The sequence below is a fragment of the Struthio camelus genome, chromosome 2, assembly GCF_040807025.1.
Source record: "Struthio camelus isolate bStrCam1 chromosome 2, bStrCam1.hap1, whole genome shotgun sequence".
In the NCBI taxonomy this organism is placed as follows: Eukaryota; Metazoa; Chordata; class Aves; order Struthioniformes; family Struthionidae; genus Struthio; species Struthio camelus.
Window position 1 is genome coordinate 157,303,915 of NC_090943.1, and position 22,625 is coordinate 157,326,539.

The 22,625-nt window shown below is 37.8% G+C and overlaps 1 protein-coding gene across 1 annotated transcript in view; it reads right to left on the reverse strand.

Annotated features, from left to right (window-relative positions):
- Positions 1 to 3,614: 3,614 nt before the first annotated feature.
- The window catches only part of EIF3H (eukaryotic translation initiation factor 3 subunit H), an 84,781-nt gene continuing 65,770 nt past the window's right edge, over positions 3,615 to 22,625 (reverse strand). Inside the window, exons 3-8 of the mRNA XM_068933152.1 lie at positions 21,026 to 21,193; positions 19,426 to 19,525; positions 17,910 to 18,059; positions 9,229 to 9,349; positions 6,486 to 6,618; positions 3,615 to 3,883 (exon numbers count right to left, since the gene is read on the reverse strand). Of these exons, the coding sequence (XP_068789253.1) occupies positions 3,786 to 3,883; positions 6,486 to 6,618; positions 9,229 to 9,349; positions 17,910 to 18,059; positions 19,426 to 19,525; positions 21,026 to 21,193 (770 nt within the window). The 3' untranslated portion in view covers positions 3,615 to 3,785. The remainder of the gene's footprint in view (positions 3,884 to 6,485; positions 6,619 to 9,228; positions 9,350 to 17,909; positions 18,060 to 19,425; positions 19,526 to 21,025; positions 21,194 to 22,625) is intronic.

Below are 22,625 nucleotides of genomic sequence, written 5' to 3' on the forward strand. Positions count from 1 at the left end.
GCACACGATATAAGCAGAATAACTGGGTAAAGCAGCTCAGGTTTCCTCCCGTTCCTATGAGGCCATTCAGCTGCAGAATACTTACAACTCCAGATAGAATTGGGTCCAACTTTGAAAACACCAAAAGGAGAACGGTATACTGCTTTCTATCTTGATTTAGAGATACAGGCATGCCAAGTACATTTAGATTACATAAAAAGCTCTTTCCCATTTGGTTTCATTTTCATTAAATATTGATGTTACGGATTAGAGTCTGTAACAACTGTCACAGTTAACCATAGCTGAAGAATTACAGACATTCCCTCAGTTCACCCAAGTGGATTGTCCAAAGCTTAGGGTCCTTTTCTATTCCCTGTCCTGAAGATAACCTCAGGGAAGTCAGTATAACTGGACACATTTCAGATTGTTCAAAAGGCTCAGAGATGAACTTATTCCACTCTGCCTAGAAGCACGCATGGTCCACTGCTGTGACTCCTCAGGGAGTGCTATCCTCTAACTATAGGAACAGTAACTTTCTAACCATTCTGAACTTTCTAACCATTGAAGTACCGTAAGTACTTCATTCACGCTACCCTAGTTGTGTAAAAATGGTAGTTTTGTCTACATGTGAAAATGGACTTGGGGTACAAGACCACATTCTCCTGTAAGTAGGTGGTCATGACCAAGCTAGGGCTACAGTCTGGGGAGAGGGCTTCTCACACAGGCTCAAATTATTAGTACAATAAGTGCATTTTACTAGCAGCTCTGGAACAGAGGCAGTACACATCACAGTAAAATTGGAGTTATACCAATGAAGATCCCAAATGTCAAAGTTCTAGAAGAAATAATGCTTTCTACAGTATTGAAACTACAATAACCATCCCTTCTTTCTACATCAAACCTCACATTTGAAAGGCTTTTACAACATTTAGCTTAAAAGACTTGCCATAAGATGTGTGCCAATTAGAGCTGGATTCCAAAGTAACATTTTCTCTTAGGGTGATTATAGTTCTGCACAAATAAAAAGCAATTACAAAACAGCAGTTATCTAAACACAGATCTGAGCAGTTAGACATGTCACAGGGAAGAGGATGGCTAGATGTGGACTACATGAATAATTCACAGGACTGCAGTCTTTCCTGCTGCCTGACTCAAGAACAGGGAAGTAGTTGCCTCTGCACATGGTGTGCATGCACATCTCATTTTCACTGTGTATATGCATTAGCTCTGGACCTATGATGGACACAGGACCACAGTGCAGAGGCCTTGCTTGCCAGGGAAATCACTATAGGCTCACTGACTGAAAAGATCAGCCAATATCAACAGATAGAAAATTATTCTCTCAGTATCTCTGTGGAACGACCGTGTGCAACATGCGGAAGTCACGTTCTCTCATGCAGTTCCTCTCATTAGGGCCGATCTTTATGGAAAGCATTTAGACTTAGGAACACTGAGCTGCATTATTCAGAAAGGAAAATATTTAGTATTGAGACTCACTCCAGATATCAGAATCCATCATCTTTGTGTTATTAAAATGGAGACATATGGAACGCTGACAGACCAAAGCAGGTACTCTAGAAAATACAGGGCTTCTTTTTGAAGCCTTAATTCTGTATGACTCATCAACAAAAAAGTTTTAAGATCTCTAGAGGTCTTTTTTAAAGACTCTAACGTCACTGCATATTTATTAGTTTACAGAAAAGCTTTTCACTGACAAGAATGGGGGAAGGGGAGGAAGACAGTGCTATGATTATTACAAATGGAACAGACGGGTCTGGCGGTGAACGAGCTGCCCCAGCCTGCTCGCATTAGGGTGAGAACAAGAAACACCCAAGCTCCAGGAATACAGAGCGAGCTGGGACATTTGTTACCGAACCCAGCATGGAGACACAGCCCCCAGCCCTTCCACCCCTTTTAATTCCTAGCCCTCACAGTTGTTGATTCTCATTTATACCTTGATAGTTTTAATTGGCTCTACCTCCCTTGCTCAAACAGGTTTCAGCTGATTATTTTCCCTGTGACCATCTCAGGAGATGAAGGTGTGATTCAGAACAGAATAGTCAGCTCATCTCCAAAATCTACTCTGGCTTCATCTACTTTTCTATCTCCTTTCCTTGTCTACCTCAAATTCATACTACCTGTAGAAGCTGCAAATCTCTTCTCACGTCTTCCATACTTCTTCATAGACTCTCCTTGATCATCCCATTAGCATCCCGTTTAGTTATAAGAAGTTCACTCCAACGTAGTAGACTATTACTGCCCTCCTTCATACGTTTACTTCCTTCATTCTTAAAGAACTCTGATTCAAAACGCAAAACTTGTTTTTAACCTATTCCAAGTATTTATTTCGCTAAGACATTCTCTGCAAACCTTCTAATATGTATAATGTAACTTCTGCTTCCTTCTACACACAGTCACTACAGAGTCAGTCTTCTATGCCCAGTTATCCAGAAGATAATTTTTTCTGCATTAAATCCCTCATCTCATTCAAAGTATCTGCTCCTACCTCTGCCCCTTGGTTTCTTTGGTCCTTCAGAAAACTAGAAAACTAACACTGTTTGGATTTTATTTGTACAGGAAATGAAACTCAATCACGTGGCAGAGTAGCAGGGTAACTAGCAGATCTTTGATTTCAGATAAGTTTCCTGTATGAAAGGTAATGCAAGGGTGCCCAAGGTTTCCAAGGCAAAAGATCAGCCTGGCAATTTGCCAGGTACTTGAGGGCTGAACAAAATTTGCATATATATTTACATAAGTATTGCAATCGCTACAGTTAAGATTGAAAAAATAAGTTCCTAGTCTAACCCCCAGTTTTCACACACTTCTGACTTTCCAAACCATTCACCTTAGAGGCTGAATTTTTCCATGCTAGGTTTGTATTCGGAGAATGTTGTTCTGTCTAAAAGAACAAACCACTTTCCTTCAGCCATTCCAGACTCTCAGGACTCATCCACGCAATGACACACAAGAAACATACAAGAACTAAAACCTAACCATAATGACATTATGATGCATGAGTTAGCATGTAACAAAACCTTAAATGAATGCTATGTTAAAAAGTAAAAGTCTCCCAAGTTCAAGAACAAAGGCATGCCCAGATGGCAAAGTCAATGTGGAGTAAATACAGCGCCCATTTACATCGCACTAGGTACTCCAGGTTAAACCACTACTACAGTTTCTTTCATGACGACTTCAGTAACATCAGTAGACTTAAATCCAGTTGTTGGTGGCAACAGAAGACAGGAAAACAGCTTAACGTATGATGAGGATCAGTCTCCATATAATATTGCAATAATTTTATATGTTGCAACCTCAAAGCCTAAGAAATATTTGTCATGTGGAAGTTCCATTATACCAGACTGTCCAAATAGATTGGAAAAAAAAAAAGTGTTCCAAATGATGAGCATATTATGGTTGTAAGTTCTCAATCAAAACTGGGAAATCATACGATTTCTTCTGTGAAGTCGGATATCTTGAACATTTGTAATAATTTGTTTTTATTTCAGATTCCAAGTTAAATAACACCTTTATTATTTGCTATGACTAAACATGAATAACTGCCAAGCATTTAGAAAATCTGAGTGACCACAAAAAATTCCAGTCCAATACGGCTAACAAATAAGGAAATACTAAAATATCGTTAAAATTTGCCTTTATTTTTCTTAGAGGAGAATTCTACACAACCAAGGTGACTCTGTTTTTACAAGATTCTTTTCTCAATATACGAAATTTTCAAAAGGCTCATGAACAGTATAAAACTGTAAATAACTTTTTTTTTTTCTGATGAGGATTACAGCAAAGTTTCTTCAGTTGTTGTAATCTTGGAGAGCCTGAGCCATGAAAAGTTTGCCCAGGTTCTGCGCATTGAACTCCTTAATATTCTGGCAGTAGGTATTAATTTGACCTGTCAGTAGGAAAGAAGAAGCTTTTGTCAGTTGTGAAACTCCCCCCAAAATTTTAGAATAAGATTTTAAAAAAAAAAACAAAATGCATGAATCATATAGCATTTATGTAGAGAAGGAACCACAATAGCTTGACTATTCCATGCGTTGAAATTTTTACATTTTCAGTATTCCCAAACAGGTTTGGGAAGAAGAATAAATTAAGTTAGCAGAACAGGTAAACTGGTATGCTTGAAAAGCATACAGTTCGACACATGCAAATTCTGAAAAGACACTGCACAATAAAAAGAATAAACAATTCTTTATGTTCTATTAGAAGATTAACCACATTAATTAATTGTTCAAATTTAGCTGCCCTAAAAATACAAGACTGAATTTCCATTCAGTTCTTATGCATCTGCTGTCCCCTATTACAGTATTTGCAGTAAATATATTCCACTAATGGATTGAAAATTGTGGTACTCTCATTTGACATTTTGTTAGCCTTTTTTTTTTTTTTTTTTTTTTACCTAATATTTCACTTTATTAGGTATTTCAAAAACCATCAGAGTGTGAGAACTCATCAGTGCTATACAAATCAAACATGCCCACCAAAACATCTTTATACAAGTACTGCTACAAGTTATTTCCCTTGTTCGCTTGGAATAGCAAAACATGATGCCAGTATAATCAAAATTAAGACTGTTCAGAAGGCCAATAAACTCCCAGTTCAGTACTCTATTTGAAAAGTTTTTAAATGCCTCAGAGACAAAAGAGCTAAGTTTTATTCTTTATCCACAAACTTTACTTCATCTGAATTGAAGTGGATGCTTTCAATTCCTCCCCTGATTACAGTAAAAGAACAAATGAGGAAAGTGCTTTGGCTTAAAGTTGTTTTTTCCTTTAAGTATAATAGTTTTCCATTTCTCCTCTTATAAGCTGTGATTCATTCTAAACTACCACTGTCATAAAACATACATACATCTATGTACATACATGCACATGCTTCCTTTGTTTTATTTTTAAACTACGCTAAAGCTGAAATTTTAAAGATTTTAATGCTGCTAGCACTCCTTAACTGGTAAAAATTATACCAAAATAATGCCTTTTTTATTATTTCTACTGGAGTCTTTCAGTCAATAGTATTACTTCTTCTAAAAGCAGCACTATAAAAAAAATCACTTGCTAAAACTTGATCACTCCAAAATTGAGAAGCAGCAGGTCAAATTCACTTTCTAATGTCAAGTCACTCGATCTTTTCTGTACACTAAACTACCAGGACTCAGTTTAATTCTTAATCTGTACAAAACAAAAGAACCTTGCTGTATCAACATCCTAACACCCAGTTTTCAAACCACCAGCATAATTAATAGTGATAGTTAACTGGTCTAAGAAGCTTGCTATAGCTAAGCAATTTGCTTTCTCATCACATTTTCCAAACTTAAATTATTTAGCAGGGTTCTGGGATTTCTGTTCTCTGTTGCCATTGTGAGGTCCCAAACGGTTGCCCTTCCAGACTGCAGACACAGGAAAGGTGCTGTTTTTTTTGTTTTTTTTTTTTTTTTTAAAATCAAACTGTGGCTACACATTGCAACATAGCAGAGAACTGAAAAAGGAAAAAAAAAAAAAAACACACACCCAAAACTATGCTTTGTTCCTGCTTACATTTTCATGCACGTTGGCTGGGGGGAGGTTGTTTCTCTTGAACTCTGGCCACAGAGCCACAGCGTGGAGCCATGGCCTCTGCCCAGTTCTATATAGAATTAAAAATGAAATTTTCTAAAGCTGCTGCAACAGGCTCCTAAGACTTAGAGATGCTAGTAGCAACTTTGAACTGCAGATAACAAGGCAGACAACTGCTTTGCTCTCACTCAACAGTTCCAGCCCAAACAGCTTATTGCTGCCTCTTTTCTGTGCGGCTCCACCATTTCCGGTGTTGACGGAGGAGCTGGGGTGTGAGGGAAGACAGCAGCTTATTGACTGCAGTAGCTGCTACACCCGTTTGTGCAGAAAGCCATGCTTCTCCAGGGCATTTCTCCGGCTCTGCTTTCAAATCCCATTTCACCACCTCAGAAGAGGGCTCTGGTTGCTGCTCCTTTCCTCTCCCAACAACCCCCTGGGTGCAGTCAGGGGCCTTATTCTGATCACAGAATAAGAAATAAAGGAAGATGATCTCCATATTCACGCACCAAATTTAAAGCTTTATGCAGCCATTCTGGCTGAATAGGGTAGTCTGCTTTTAAAAAATACATACATTCATAACAGTATCTTGTAACATGCCTCAGCCACTTCCCTAGACCAGTAGTTTAAAATGTGTTGATTTGTGGAAGCTCATTTTCTCATAGAGGCATAGCCTGCCTACCAGCAATAGGTTTGTTTTTACTAGCTACCTTTTTTTGGTTAATTCATACACGAAGGCTGTATATCACAAGTTGAAATCACCGTCTTCGACCAAAAGGAGGACAGTATTTGGAATACTACCAGTGCCAAAATATCACACTGTAATGTCAAATGCAATGAAAAAAATCAAGATGCTTTCAGAGGTAACAACTGTACCACCTCCCGAGGTAACATTAATATGTGAAAAGATGAACTATGAGATGAAAGAGATTTCTAGAACGTTACCTGCAATAAGCAGTGACTCCATTCTTGGAGGAGGCTGCGGTGGTTTAAAAAGTTTATTGATGTCCTCTTCAGGAAGAGGGGCTTCTCCTCGGCTCTGACGCTGTATATTTTCTTGCTGACGTCTCTGCTGGTACTAGAAACAAAGCAACAGAAACAGAATGCAATAGGACTTTAAAAACATTTACAAGCTTTCTCTTCAAATGCTCTTCACCTAACCAGCAAGCATGTTTTAAAAATTACATTTACCCACATGGGGTGAGTAACCAAGCCAACCTCAAACAAACAACACCCCCTATCCAAGAAACCAAACAACCAAGCAAAAAAGTAACTCAAGCTCCAAATGATAACCACAAAGGCAATTCAATTTACTTCAGTTCACTGGATAGCAAGCATTTCTTTCTTTTTGGAGTTGGTACCTAAGGGGAGAAGTGATGCACTAGAAAATTGTGCTGTAGTGAGCTGTAGTGAGGTGGTGGACTTTGTTTTTAAGATTTTTTGTGAAGATAAATAATGTATCTGCTGGAAAGAATGCAGTATGGTAGATGCACGGCTCCATTTTCCCCAAACGCATCAGTTAGAATATGAAGCTTTGAGAAGTCAGTGTCTCAAATAGTTATATAAAAGATAGAAATAGTCAATTTTATGCAAGTTAAAAGTCAAAATGGTGGTAATGTGAAAGGGGATGAGAACTTTATTAAATCAAGGTGTTCGAAGCCAAAAAATGCTAATTCTAAACTGAGAACAAAGCAGTAGCTGAAAAAAATATGCTTCCCAAAAGCATTATAGCTCATTTCTCTATTCCAGTTATTCAGATATTCTGCCACTTTGATATCATTTCTCTGTGGGTTACCAGAGGATGAACTAGAGTAGCCATTTGGAAGAATTAATTTACTCTTTAAAAAAAGTTATATTTGTTTAGAGTGGTTCCCTTTTCCATGCACATGACTCAAACTTCATAAAAGTTAAAAGACAGGTAAATTTTTCAGCTATTGGATAAATATTTGTTCTTGCAGAAGTGTCTACATTTAAAAACCTGCATGTGAGCTTTTGTATATATGTCATAGTCGAGAATTAACGCTGGGATTGGATATTTATTAAATGTAAAGTTGTAAGCTTCGCCTCTCTAAGACCTCATATTCAACATGAAAAAATCTTAAAATAAACAATAATAATAATACAATAAATTGTACAGAGTGTTTTCTCTCACTCACTTAAATCTGTCTGTGTATAAGCAGTTCATACTTGGTGGCATACTGAAATTAAGTAATTCTTTTTCCAGTAGTAGTGACAAATACAGCTTTTGGACAATGTTAAAAATAAAATCTTAAATGTCCATATTTGTATGTGAATTTCATTTACTTTCTTCTTTCTTCGCATTACCCCATTCACTTCTCAGCGGTCTGCCTATTATTCTCTATTGAAACAGCTTGTTCTTAATCACAATTGCTCCATTTTAAAAATGAAATTAAGACCACTAACTATGCTGCAATGAGCCACTACTAAAGCAGTCATAGTTAGTAAAGAAATAAGTGAGACACCATGGAACCTACTTTGCTCTGCTCTTCCAAGTAAATAGATCCCCTTGTTATTCACATAACCTTTGAAGCGAGTACCATTAGTTACCATCTTTCTATTCAAAGCAGGCAGCAAAGGAAAGCAAGTTTTATGAAAATAACATGCCGCAAGCTTCTACATCCTCAAGAATAAGCAAGCCCGGAGAGACCGCTGATCATGTAATTCCTTTCCTAAAGTATTTCCCATTCAAACTACAACTTTACTTAAATGAAAAGAACAAAGAAAAACTCAGTTTTAAAATAGTGATGAAGTACTTCACATGAATCACAGATGTTCTTTTTAATATTTAGCTACTTTGTGTAACAATATCTGCAAAGCTTTGTCTGTAACGTGGATTGGTCCATTTTCAGCTTGCAGATATTGGATCTTTTCATATCACAGGCTGCTAGATTAAAGAGGTAAAATTTATTTTTCATGCAGGTATGTCTAGAGTAAGCAGGTCACTCCCTAACTTCATTTATCACATGAAGTGAATTGTGATCTGCTTTCAGGCTTTTCAATCATTCTCATGGAGCTTTTCTCCATTTTACCAGCATTCTTCTATAATTAGACACAGTACTGCATCAAATGCAACAATAACAAATAAAAAGTAATACAGTCTCCATACTCTGATCCCTAATCAGACTATTTGGGATTTTAAACAGCCCCTTTGGCATTAGGAAGTAAGTGCCAACATAATCTGATTAGTATCACCATCTCCTGAGACGAAACATGAAAATAACATTGATTAGCAGACGGTCCACTGTCTTTTAAATATAGATTGTGTTTCTTTATTCCTAGATGCATGACTACATATGATGGTCTTAGAACACAGAGTTTGCTTTGGATCAGTTCACTCGCAGTTCCTGCTTTTCCAATTCATTTGCCTATCCTCTAGTCCTTTGGCCCACACTATATTTACTAGTCATTTTGTGTTTTACCATAAATCAGCAACAAACATGTAAAATGGCAAAGACAGAAAGACCAATCCATATTACATCTCAGCAGAAATACTTCCATCTGATGATTCACCACTTACTGTAACATTTCATAAATCTATTTAATTGATATATTTCTATAGGAATTTTATCTTGCTTCGATAAAAATCCAAATCCATCTGTGCTAGATATAACCCCACCTAAAGCTGTATTTTGTGGGAAAAGTCCTCTCCCTCTTCCCTGTTACCAACCTGGTGCTTCTGCTGCTGCTGTTTGCTTACATTCCTCAGGTAGGTATTGTATTTGACAATGTCTTGGCTCATCTCATCCACTCTGTCCATCAGCAGCTGCAGACTCTTCCCTAAGTGATTACTGAAATACAAGAAACAAACATTCCTCAAATACAAGAAACAAATATTGCTGGGGGAAAAAAAAGGTAACATTTAAAACTCCTTAGAAGTCATCTGATGAACATATCTCTGCACTGTTGGCAAAATTCGTAAATTTAAATTCCCAGTTATCTTCATCCATATGCTTATTTGAAGACACTTTAATTAGTATCTTCTCCTCTAGTGTCTTTGCCACATTGCAGTTACCACATTTAAGTGTTTTGGTCTTCGCATGCAACCCCCTAATTATGAAAAACAACTGCCTTAAGTGAATTCACTGACATCCAGGTCAAATGTCCAAAAAAGAAAAAAAAAAGGGGGGGTGGGGGGGAGTGTCTGATGCTTGTGATATGCAACCCTGAACAACGTTCCAGAGGATGTGTTCAAAAAGTGTGGTTTCAAGTTACTGCTAGCTTTTTCTGAACCACTCATAGGACAGTTAAATATCCACGACTCCATCTCATTAGCTAGACTATTAAACCATGCTTGTAAGTCCAGCAGACACCACTCGCTCCTAGCTTTCGAGAGGGAGTGTTGCTTCCATTCCAGCCAATTCCACATTCCACACCAGAGGCAACATGGAAGCAGCTAGGCTGGGTGCGTCCAGTTCCAGTTATGCGATCTACGGCCTTGGCCAGACAAATGCAGTCTGTTAAACAATTTTTATTACAACAATTTTTAGCAATTGATTCAGCATTTTGCAGGAATGTTTAACTTAAGGTATAGCTTCCAAGTTAAAGTTTTAGAAGTTTTTAGGTTGGTGCCCATGGAGACAGTATTCATCCCACACTGTACGTATAGGGTAGTGCTGCAAGAGAAGGATACTTACTGTTCTGTATTGACCCCTTTTGATCAGGAGCTGCCAGCTTGCTGGTTCCAAGCTAAGCCTTATCCAGTTCTACTTGGCTGAAGATCAACTAGTCAAATGGCTAAACTCTATTCTTCTTTTCCTCAACTGAAAGTCACTACTATTCATGAAATCTCTTTCAAATAAAAACAGTTTGGTGCACTTCTACATCAGAATCATATCCTTCAGTCACTGCTTCTCCACATTGTCTCAGATTCCTACAGCCTCTTACAATGCATTCCCACCATCCCACAGGCTACGTACTATGCAAATTCTAACTGGAAGATATCAGTAGAAAGTGGTGGCATAATGTTAAAAAGGAACCGCATACATAATACTACACACACTCCTTTTCAAGTGTGAGTTATTCCCCAAATCCACACAATTCATAGTTGCAGACAAAAGCAAATGCACAAAGGCACTAGAGGATAGAAGCTGAGAAGGTAGCTAAGAACGCTTATCACTATTTCTGAGTACTAGAACAGCTATTTCGCTAGCTGAGCTGCCTGCTCCTTGAACAAAATACTGGATCAGTAGTTTCAGGGCATAACTTATTCACAAGTCAAAGTTTTAAATCTCAGTTGTGTACAGGGGAAGTGGTGAGGAAGACTTCAGCTACAGAGCAAGAAGAAAGGTGCCACAATTATTTTTAAACTTCTTGGGTTTTCTTCTTTTTTGGTTGAACATTTCAAGTCTACGATACTTAGAACTGTGGCCACGGGCATGTATATTTTCAGTTTTTTATAGAGTTTATATACAGAGTTAGTGTTAGAACTGGATATTATCACAAGGGCCTCGGTAGGCACACACTAATAGCCTTGTAGGGCATGTGGACATCACAAATACATAATTATTTTACAGAGAGTGTCCATATGAAATAAAGCTAGTTACAAAGAATGATTTTATGTGAATATCTGTGGGACCAGATCAGTGTAGCAGAAGAGGGAAGCAGGGAGCTATTGTTAGAAGTTGCAGTAATATAGTGTTTGCTCTCATTGCCAGGGAAACAAAAAGCTGAAAACAGATAACTTAAACAGATGTGAACTGAGACATGAAGTGATAAGTATGCTCCAAATACAGGATCAGTTTTTCCTCAGTTATCTTACTGCTCGATACCCTTTTTTGCTCCATCTCGCTCTCAAAAAAAAAAAAAAAAAACCTGAAAAGATTCAAAGGAAATAATTTGAAAAAAAAAAAAAAAAAAAAGAATATATATACAGTGCCAAAGTTTTATTCAGCAGAAATTTATTGTGATGAGATTTCAAAGCTTAAATCCCCATAAGACTCACTACGCACTTACTTTGCCTGAAAGCTCTTTAAGGTTATCTCCTTATGTTATGGACTCTTACAGAAGATCTCAAAGATCCCACTACTAGGTACCTAAATACCCTCTAAGCCTCATTGCAATCCACAGGAAAGAGCAAGGGTGCAAGTAAGTGCTGCTTACATCCGCATAAAGACTCACTTTCCCACAATGCCCTGTGATAGACAACTACAAGACCACAACACTTGCATTTGACAAGTTGTTCTGGGAACACCCTACTAAATGCATTTCAGGAAGGTTTCTTATGACTAATTTTGACTGGTCTAGTGATCTGAATGTCCATTCATAGCTGAAGCACATTAAGGGTCCTCCCTAAAGTCTATTTTTCAGTTTAGTTTCAGATAAAACAAATCTAGGTCTGAGATCACTGTAACTGGGGACGATCAGGAGATGTGCTTAAAAAGTATACTCTTGGACCGAACTAAAAGACATAGATCTACCTTAAACTAGCACCAGGAGATCACCACCTCAGGCATCAGTGAATCCATACAGGAGGAAGATGATATGAATGCCCTAGCTGCAGAACTGCTGTTAGACTAAGCATTACAAAGCCTGCACAGGGGACTGGAAAAAATCCAAACAAAAAAAAAAAATAAAACAACACACACAGGCTGGAGCTTCTCCTGCAGTTAAGACACTCATATCTGTCATGTGGATTCCTACAAATCTAATGAAGAAATAATCCAATTTGAGAGCAGTCCTTCACTAGAATTGTGTTAGGATCACTCACCACTTGTACCTGGCCACCTGTAACATTTCCAAAAATTTAGCATTTGAGACTTACCTTTGTAGCCTGAATGACATCACCAAAAGGTCCAAAACAAGGACAAACACATACAAACTATCAAAGAAAAGTTGTGTTTTCCCAGGGAAGGGGGGAGAGGGGGCAGAATTAAGAACATCTAGCCTGCAAAATAATTTCTAGTGCTGTGCACTTTTTCCAGTAACAGCCTAACACTACACAGGTTATTATCCTTCTCCAAGAAGGGCAAACATGAAATCAAGTCTATGACATATGGACTACTTCTGATTTCTTGTTTAACAATTATCAAAGCTCATAAACAATTTTGAGGGTGAGAAGTGGAAAACCTGTGAACTGAGCATCCTAATCCGTAAGGAAAACGGACGGTCCTTATCGCCTTGTTCTTCTGGCTGACAAGCTTTGTATTTGGCTGTGCTACAGTCTAGCTTCCACAGAAGGAGAACGCATTAACCAAAAATCAACTATTCTCATGTATTATTTGCCCCATGTGGGCATCCTATAAGGATGCAGACATGGCCAAGAGTGAAGAGAACAGCAGTCTCTCTCTTCCTAAGCTTGCACTGTGGGAGCTCCCCTTTGGGGATATATTTTAAGGAGAGCAAAGGTACCCGCACCAGCAAATTCCTGCCTCTCCCTCACCCCCTTGCCCAGGGGTTAGAGTACTCCCAGCTCTACGGATTCAGCTGTTTGCATGGGTACACTTTAAGCCCTTTCAGTGAAATAGTCTGCTGCAAACACAAAAGCACTCTGTGCTGGAGGTTTTTGTTTTTGTTTTTTGTTTTCGCTTTTTTTTGTTTTTGCTTTTTTAAAGGGAGGTTGAGGGGAATGATGGAAGGGAGAAAGAATGGGAGCCTGCCTTGTTGAACCAGACTCTTCCACAAAGCTATTTGTATAGCTGTGCTCTGAAACAGATGAGTGAATAAAAATCTTTGAGGGAGGGAGGGCTGTAGAGATGAAATGGGGGTGGCGGGGAGCAATGATGCAAGCAGCTGGGGGGAGGTGGAACCTCAAACTGGCTCTGCTTCTGTGAGATGTGCAACATTGAGCTGCACATGAAGCCCACATTTACTTCAGCATCTTTCATCAGGAAAGGACTGCAGACACCTGCTGAAGGTCTGAAACATCCAAAAATGCAGGCTCGAATCTCACACCAAAGCTTCAGAAAGAGGCAGCCATTCACACAGTTCTTGGCTTTGCACATCCTCTTCGTTAGTTTTAACTGTTTCTGTGCACAGCTCGCGGGCCTCACAGTTCACGCTTTCAGAGATGCCCACCTACCTGCATCAGCCTGAGAGGGGGCAGAGGCCTCTGACCTGAATCACCATGCTGCATCCAGCCACGTAATTATTGGGTACTACAACTCTGAAGCTGGGGACCAAGAAAGATGGTCCCCTAAACTTACCTATAATCCCCATAAATGGATCCCCTCCCTTTTTATTTTATTTTACTTGCAGTCTGGATAAGGAGGATGAGAAATGGGAGCAGTAATGGCATGCATAAGAAAATAGTGTATCTGCTGTTCTGTTTTTCTGCTTTTCATCAGCTGTACTGAGGCTCCTCTGTCAGAATTGCATTTTTTTGGGAAAGGTGCCACCCTGTGCAGTGTTTCTCCTCCTGGGAGGAACAGCTTTGTGTGGATTAGAGCAGTACTGCTGGGCAAAGCACATCATTTTGATTAAATATTTCTCAGGAACGTTCCCACCACTTAGCAGAAGAACTTGTTTACATCTCAGCATTTCGGCCCGAGTTCAACCTGTGCTCTTTTTAAGAGGATTTTGTTTGAATGAGATATGCAAGTCGGGAGTCTTGATCTCCATTCCCTTTTCTGCTCTGACTTTGATGTGTGCCTTTGGGCAACACATTTACCCTCTCTGTGTCAGCTTCCCCCATCTGCAAATTAGAGATTTTCATAATTATCTTAATAATCCGTTAAGCACATTGAGATTTCTGAGTAAGTACAACGTATAAAGGTTAACATTGTTTCTGAAAGCCAAGTAACCCTCCTTATGTCACTTTTGCAAAAACACTGCATCTGATGTTTGAAAAAAATCTATCTGCCAAGTAGATGTTACTGCAGTAAGTGTTCAGCACATGTTTGCTTCTACTGACGCACACTATTAGAAAAATTGCTTGAGACAAATTGAGATATTATAAAACAACCCTATTATGAAGCTAGACCACAAAAAAGCTTTTTTTAATTTAAACTAAATCATCAATAGAATAGGGAAGAGATGGATGGGAATGGGAAAGTTGGTTGTAATTATTTCTCTGAAGATCTGGAACACTATCTGACAGGATTTTAATTCTTGAGTCTCTATCAAAAGACTGGCAGTACTCCAAGGTCTTCAAGACATTTTGGTCCTTAAGTGTAGCAGGAGGATAACAGTTTGAGCAAAAGGCCTTTACTTGCTATTACTTGCTAGCTGTGCGCTACTCTGTCTTTAACTTCTTTCCCTAGAATATTCCAGTCAATTCAAATATCATAAGAATGCCCAAAAAATAAACTACTCTATAAAATTATCACAAATGTACTTCAAAAGGAAAAAGATATTAAGGTGCAGACAAAGCACCTTAAACAGCTCCAAACTCAAACAAAGTGGGTGGCTGAACCTGTGAGAATCTTGATGAAACAAACTCTCCAAAGCAGAAGAATTCTGGGTAGGTAATTTCATTGCCAAAATCATTGCTTTAGAAGATTAAAAAAAGGTTCAGGGATGATCCCAAAAGACAAAGGCATCTCCCTCCCTCCCAAAAACCCCAAAACAAAAACAAGTAGCCTTAAATTTTTTGCCAACTAATGCTTCAGCAGCAGCACAGCTGAATAAGGAGAATATGCATCAAAAATGAACTGACGATGATACCTGGGATGCTTTTAGCCACAACTATTCCAAGACAAAAATAAGCACATGCAAAATGAAAATAAAACTCCAGAATAACAGAGGTTAGAACTCCCCCACTTAAGGTAACATTCTTTGACAGAGAAATTTTGGTAATTGAAGTCAACTGAAATAGAGTTAAATATTTAGGAAGGCAGTATAAGCCAGCCTACCTTGAATAAATGAGCATTAAAGCGTTCCTAATTTGCAGCTGAGTTATACCAATGTGAAATACCATTGCACATAACCTGTCTGGTAACTAGAAACAGCTATTAAATATAAAACAAAACAAATTAAAAACCCTAAAAAACCCCACAATCACTGGGGTGATTTTCAATAGCTTTAGTGTGCTTCTTATCAACCTAACGACCTTAAATTAAATCCTTCAAGTGTACCTAGTGAGCCACAGGTATGCTGCCAGGAAAGGCAGTTTAGGAGACATAACTCGGACATCTCTCTGAAAACTGATGAATCTATTGAATTAATTCCCCCTTACTGTGAAATTCTAGACGTCAACAATTACTTCAGTAAGCTAAAAAAAATTGCTGCCGATGTAAGATACTAACTGTGTAAGTTACACTTATCTGAAAATGCACTTTTAGCCAGGTTTATCAAGAACCCAGTTCAGCCTGTGCCATTGTTAAGAATGGTGCAGCACTTCTCCAAAAACACCAGTTGAAAATAAATTCTGATTCACTAAGAAAAAACATTTTCCCTTTTTTCTGCTGTGAAGGATTCCAAAGCACAGATGATGGAGAGTTTCAGTTTTGTTTTGTGTTCATGTTTTTCTCTTGCACTTGTCTGATGCAAGGACCAACGACAAAAGCCCATCTGGCACCAGGCCAGAACTTCCACAATATCATTCCAAAAAGAAAAGTTATTTGTGCAATTACTATCTTTTATCTTGAGTGAGGGCAGCAGTACGTCACAGCTACTGCATAAGATGAACAAATGATGCAAAACTTCATCTGTGGTTTGTGATCAATTCACATTTGTTTCCTTTACCAGAAAGGTATCACATGACTAGTGTAGCAGCCTGTGCTGAGATTCAGGCTGAATTTTTTTCCTACCTTTCCTAACTTTTAACAGAATAGACCCATTGAAGCAAGCGAGGGCAACACTGTCAGGTCACCTGGAAGCCAGCTGCATATCCAGCACAGTCGTCCTTTTCACAATCAAGTGGTACAGTTCATGAGGAATCACTCATCTCCACATCTAGCACTCTCTTGTGATCTTTAACCAAGGAAAGAGTCTGACAGAAAGCCTGAAAAGTCAGGCAGACTGACCACCTGCGCAAAAATTCTTCACCAACTGACAATACAAGGTGCAAAGACACTTGAACAAAATAACTAACTAAATATCTCGTGACATTTGCTAGTACCTGGACAGAGTTCAACCCAAACTTGTTCTCTCTTGGCTAAGTTCTCGGAAAGTATCAGACCCTTGATACATCCACATAAGCTCCACGTACTATGACTCTAAAGAGACCATTATCTTTACACTCATCTCTATTCAGATTCAAAAACTTATCTGAACAGCATGCTGAAAGCCTGTCTATTCACAGCACACTGCGAAAGACTGTCTGTCTTCATGGCAACCTCAAAGTTGAAAGAGTAAGTGTCATGAAAAACAGAATCTTTCCTCCTGCTGGGAGCTAATGGTCAAGAAAACACAGCGGAAGATTCCTGCTAACTCAGGCAACATATGGACCACTAACAATATGGACCCATTAACAACAGCCTTACATAGGGGGAGAAAGAAGGGCCACTAGCATTCAGCTAATTTGCTGCTGCAGAGTCAGCGGGGATCAGAATCTTGGCAGATACTAGTTTGAGGGGAGAGAGAGGAAGGAAAAAAGGAAAAAAGGAAAAAAAAAAAAGCTTTACACCCTGAAAATCTATTAGAAAATACATTCCTGTTCCTATCCAACAAGATAATTCATCATTTTATGCATCTGGTTATTTTGATCAGTCCAATAATAATCAAAATTAACTTTACTGTGTCATGTAAGATTTAAATACCATTAACATTTCTAACTGTACTGCTATATGCCATGACATGAAGTATATTATAAACATACTTCCATAGCAAAGTGCTACAAAAACAGTTATTCTTAGACAAAGTTATAAGAAGGTCATTCTAAAAATTTTTAAATGATTTAAAAAAAATTAGGGATTCCACATAGGATCTTACTCTGGCATCTCAAACTGTGAGGTTATGACACATTTTAACAAATCTGACGTGATGAATGCTGCCTGTCATTAAAAACAGTCCAAGCGTTTTTGCTAGTTTTAATAATAGAGGCTTTTTTCCCCCTCAAATGCATTCTGCTACCAAAGTACAACAAATGTGATTTACTTCTTATCAAAATTATTTACATAGTTACTCGAGGAATACTTAACAAAAGCAATTTTCATCTCCAGATCTATTTGCTTTAATCTTCTGAATATTGGTATTTCCTTGAAGTGAAGAAATATACTAAAAGGTATATCTACAGCAAGCACTATAGGTATATACAGATTACTGACTGAATTTCGTCCTTGAATTTCATGCTAGAGTCTTACCATGCAGCTTTTCCTTCAGCAAAATAACATGAAGAGTAAAGTCTTAACCCAATTAAAGTCAAAGTAAAGCTTCCATGGACTGTAATGAGACTGGGATTTCACCCAAGGTGTTAAACTGTGGTTTGGGAAAGTGAATAAAAATACATCCATTATTGTAACAAGTACTTACCTGCTAGCCAGACTGAGCAATTCATGTCTATCGGCTACCGCGGATTTCTTTTCCAGTTCCCACAACATCACATTGATCAGGTAAGAATTCTTAATTACAATGGGCACTTCTTCAAACATGTTTTCATAAGCAATGTTTGCTTTTTTCAGTCTGTGAAACAAATTAAAAATATTTATTAATATAATCAGTTCAGTTTGCTGAACTGTTGCTCCAGCTACATTAAAGAAGCAATTTTGTAAAACTCCAGATTTCCAGAGTTCCACAACCAAGCAAAAGTCAAGTCTTTTTGGTAAGAGAGTATTCGCATGGCCAAATCTCATGTTTACAAAGACTAGTAAAAGCTGCTCAAGGAAAAACTCTCAGAAGTCAAGCAGTCGCTTTGCTCACTAATACACTACTTACATGAAAAAGCCTCCAGCAAAAGACTGTACTGGCAGGATTAACTCTGCCCCTTCCAAAATATTTTACTGTTTTCTCTACCATCAGGGTTTCTTAAATAGAAGTGAATCGTTAGTTACCAAAGGACACTAAAATAGTTCTAAAATCATAACTGCTGATTTCCCCTATAGCCGAATAATTGTAGTTTTTACCAACCAAAAATGAGATTGACAAAATAGTGTGTTTTCGTACTCTATTATTAAGTAAGTACATTTTATGGTAGATATTAGAATATATATTTTCAATACTTTTACAATGTACATATAAAAGGTGTTGTTATTGCTTTCAGATAGACGCTGTGCCTTTCATAAAACCTGAAAATAAAGGTATATAACATGTAAGAAATATATCCCTAACATCTTTGCATGAGTGTTGAATTTGGGAAAAAACATTTGTTTTCACTTTTTTTTTTTTGACTAAGCTGCAGACTCATTTGTCCATTCTGGAAATGTTATCTTTAGACATTGAGTAATGAAATGATTCAGTTTTTCTGAATGAAGAAAGTTTAGTAAGTGTTTGTGTTTTTGCTGTTGTTTAGGAAAAAGATGTCAGCTGAGGCCTACATCTAATACAAGTGTCTAATCTTTTGAAACAGAGTACTTTTATCCTACTTTTACTCAAGAAGAATATGTCCACACGGAGGAGTTAATTTGGAATAAAAACAGAAGAATAGCTATTCCAGAATACCTGTTCAATTTTCCTTCTGGAAAAAAGAGCTTATGGACAGACCAGCTATTTCCCTTTCTCCATTTCTTTTTTTTTTTTTTTTTTTTTTTTTTAATATTTTTGACTCTGTTCCCAGGCACAGCTATCTTCACCATGTTCCTCGTAGCCAGCCCGCTGACCATCTCCAAAATGAGCTAATGTTCTACCCCTTAAGCCCTTATTTAGATACCCAAAGACTGACTTTCATTCCTTCTTAGCCCACTGTATCAGTGTACATCTATCACTACACCTATACATCCAGTTTCCCCAGCACATGCTATTTTAAATACAGTGTTTCATCACCCCATGTACCCTTCTGTCTCCCAAATAACCCAGCAAACCTATGAGAAAAATATTCTTTTAAGTTACTTACGCTTCTGGAGAGAAGTCTTTCTCTTTGCAGACTTCCATCAGTTTGGGAGTCAGTCTGTATGCCTTTAGTGACAAAGACCCTTGGGCAGTCTTAATGGGATCTATAACCAAAAGGGAGGAAGAATACTATTACAAACAATAAATCTTTTTTTTTTTTTTTAAATTTGCGTATCTGAATAATTTAAATATGAGGAAAAAAATCTAAAAAGTCCTGTTAAACAAAAATTAAGACTCCCAGAGACGAATATAGTCAAAGTAACCATATTGTACTGAAACGTAAAATACAGTCGAACTACGAATGAAGCTGATTAATAAACTTATTGGAGAACACAGGGGGATCTAGACTCATTCTACTCGCAACATTATTTCCCCATTAAAGTTCTAATTCACACTTTTTTTCCTTTCATATGAACTATCCACAGAACTCAGGCATAAGAGCTACCTCATTTAAACAAATATTTCTCCCCTCTAGTCATTATGTAGTAAATTAAAATATTCATTAAACTACATTTTATACAAAAAATAGGATTTAAGAGTAGCAGTAAGCTAATTTAGCTCAAGTTGCCCTGCTGCTTCATGCATTATAATGTAATTGGTATATAAAAAAATTAATTTTACCTTGACATACTATACTGAATTTAGGGGGAAATTTTCTAAACAAACTGTTACATTCCTAGGACAAGGAAGCTTAACACTTGCAGCATGATAACGGCTGAAGCATGCCAACATTAGAATAAAAGCTGTGTTAACATTCATGTTGTCTGAAAGTTAACACAGTAAAACTTTTAGCAATCGGTGATAAAATGAAAACCAAAATAGACTGAAACAAGTGGAAAATTCATCAAGGTCTGATGATGCAATGTTTCCAGCCAATATAAGTATACTTTAACAACTTGTTCTTTACTGTAATCCAATTGTTAACATACTGAAACAATTTTGGGGCAGCTCATAAGATTGATCGTATTCATTAGTATTTTTTCTGACAGATACTCAGGACGTTACATTTACTTCTCAGCTGGAAACTATATGCAAGTCTGCCAGATATGGCAAACTGTGAGTGTTTGGGGAGGGGGAGGCTATAAAGCTGTTAAATTGCCTACGGTTCTGATACAGCACAGAACATCTGGTCTGGAGAGCTTGAGGAAACACCATTAAATAGGCAGAAAAGAAAAAAATCTTTGTGCTAAGAAACAGTCCAGGTTTTGTATGCTTCTGTCAGAGGTATAAAAAAAACTTGGCAATTCGTGTTATGATTGGTCAGTCACGTACAGAGCCAGACACTCTAGCAATCGGGGTTTGTTAGACATCTGGTCTAGTTCCACCAGCCCCTTCAGCGAGGGAGGGGAGATGGAGGAATAAAAATGAAGCAGCTACTCCAGCATTCCAAAACGTACACATCAGGGCTCTGATAGCAAGAAAAATAAACAGAAAGAAGGAAACCCTGTCTAGACTTAGCTGCTGCTGAGGCTGCCGTAGACACAGGGTTGGTATTTACTTGAAAAGGCCTGCCAGGCTACTCTTACAGGCAAAAGACAGAATACAAAAATAGTAGTAATAATATTAAGAGGGGAAAAGAATAATAAAGGAAACCTCATACTGACCGTAAATGAGAACTACAGACTCCTCAATTGCGTGCTGGTAACTGAACTGGGAGTCCAGGAGGGCACGAGTGACAAAAGAGCCATAGTATGTGGACTGGTACCAGCCAACGTGAAGATGATCAATGTTTACGTGGCGAAGGCTTCGCATCATTTCCATCTGGTATTGAACTAGATTAAATAAGAAGTATAAAAGTTTAAAAAGCATAAACAATTTACAAAGTAAATTAACACAATCTCTACTATTTCTAGAGAGCTTAATATTAAAGTAAATTGTATTTTTTCCCCCATTTAGGCAACTGATCAGAGAAGTTTATTTATTCACTATAGGACTATCTTCATCAAAATCCAGAGCTTCCTCAGAGAATAAGACTAAGACCAGCCTGAGCGTGCAGACTGTTTTTTTTTTTTCCCCAGCTGCAGTTAATTGCTAAAATGATCAAACTGCTACACATATGGTTTACAGTGGGTACTACCTTGCTCATTCATAAAGATTTCTGACACTGTGTTTCACAAAGCAATAACCATTTACCATTTAGCAGGAAACAAAGGGTGATTTAAGTTCCAATACTGTCAGGAATTAATTCACTTTTATAACCAAAAGGAAAAATTGTAGAATTGAAATAGGAGAGAGAAGTCATTCGTGTCTCCTTTGCAACGTAAAAACTATGTTTTCAGTATTACTGTTTGGGGCACCAACTATAGCTGTCGGATAGTTTTGATTGCATTTATCCTCCATTTTTCAACACTGTTTCTTTTCATACGTGCTAAGTTACCTTACACGGTAGAGAAAAACTTTTTGTCAGGATCTTTACACCAGTAGCTGTCATGTATCACTGTACCACTGAATACTTTCTGTGTCTACTAAATGCCTCATTCAAGCAGGTTCCTTAATAGAATTCTGTTCCATAAAGGCAATATTTAATGTGGTCCAATCAAGTAGATCAACACCTTATTACTTATCAGACATTTTAAACAGATAGGGACTGTACCTGCTGGCTAAATTTAAGGCAACAGATTTCAGTGTGATTATCAGAGGAACCACTGCTGAGAGCCAAATGATAAGAAACCAAACGCAACAGTGCTAGAGAATCCTTAAGGTCTGCCTGCAGCTGCAACATTTACAAAGATACATGCACACAAGGGTTTTGCTTTTATTTTTATTTTTTCAAGGCTTCTCTTTGCAGACAAAAATATGATATTCGTTATAAAAGAAAGCGACATAAGTTAATCAGAGGAGAGAATGTGCTAATTCTTCAGACGTGACTTCGTTTTCCCTTTAGGAGAGAAAAATACCAAATACATTCTCTAAAGATATTATGAGACGTTCCTCAAAAATGGATGAATATTTTCTCCAACTTATCATACATGGAACAAAAAATACATTCTGCAGTCTGTGCTGGCCGTTTTCATTGAACTGCCACATCTTACTAATCGTATCCTTTAAGGTAATCCTCAAAGACATAAGCGCTTGCAGACTTTCTCCAGAGCATACGTTGGTACTTGCATTCTATTTCATAACATCTTGATATAAATGCTTTGCAATTTGTGTGTCAGTCAGGATATCAATTAACATGGCACCCCCAAACCAGGATAGCAAAAG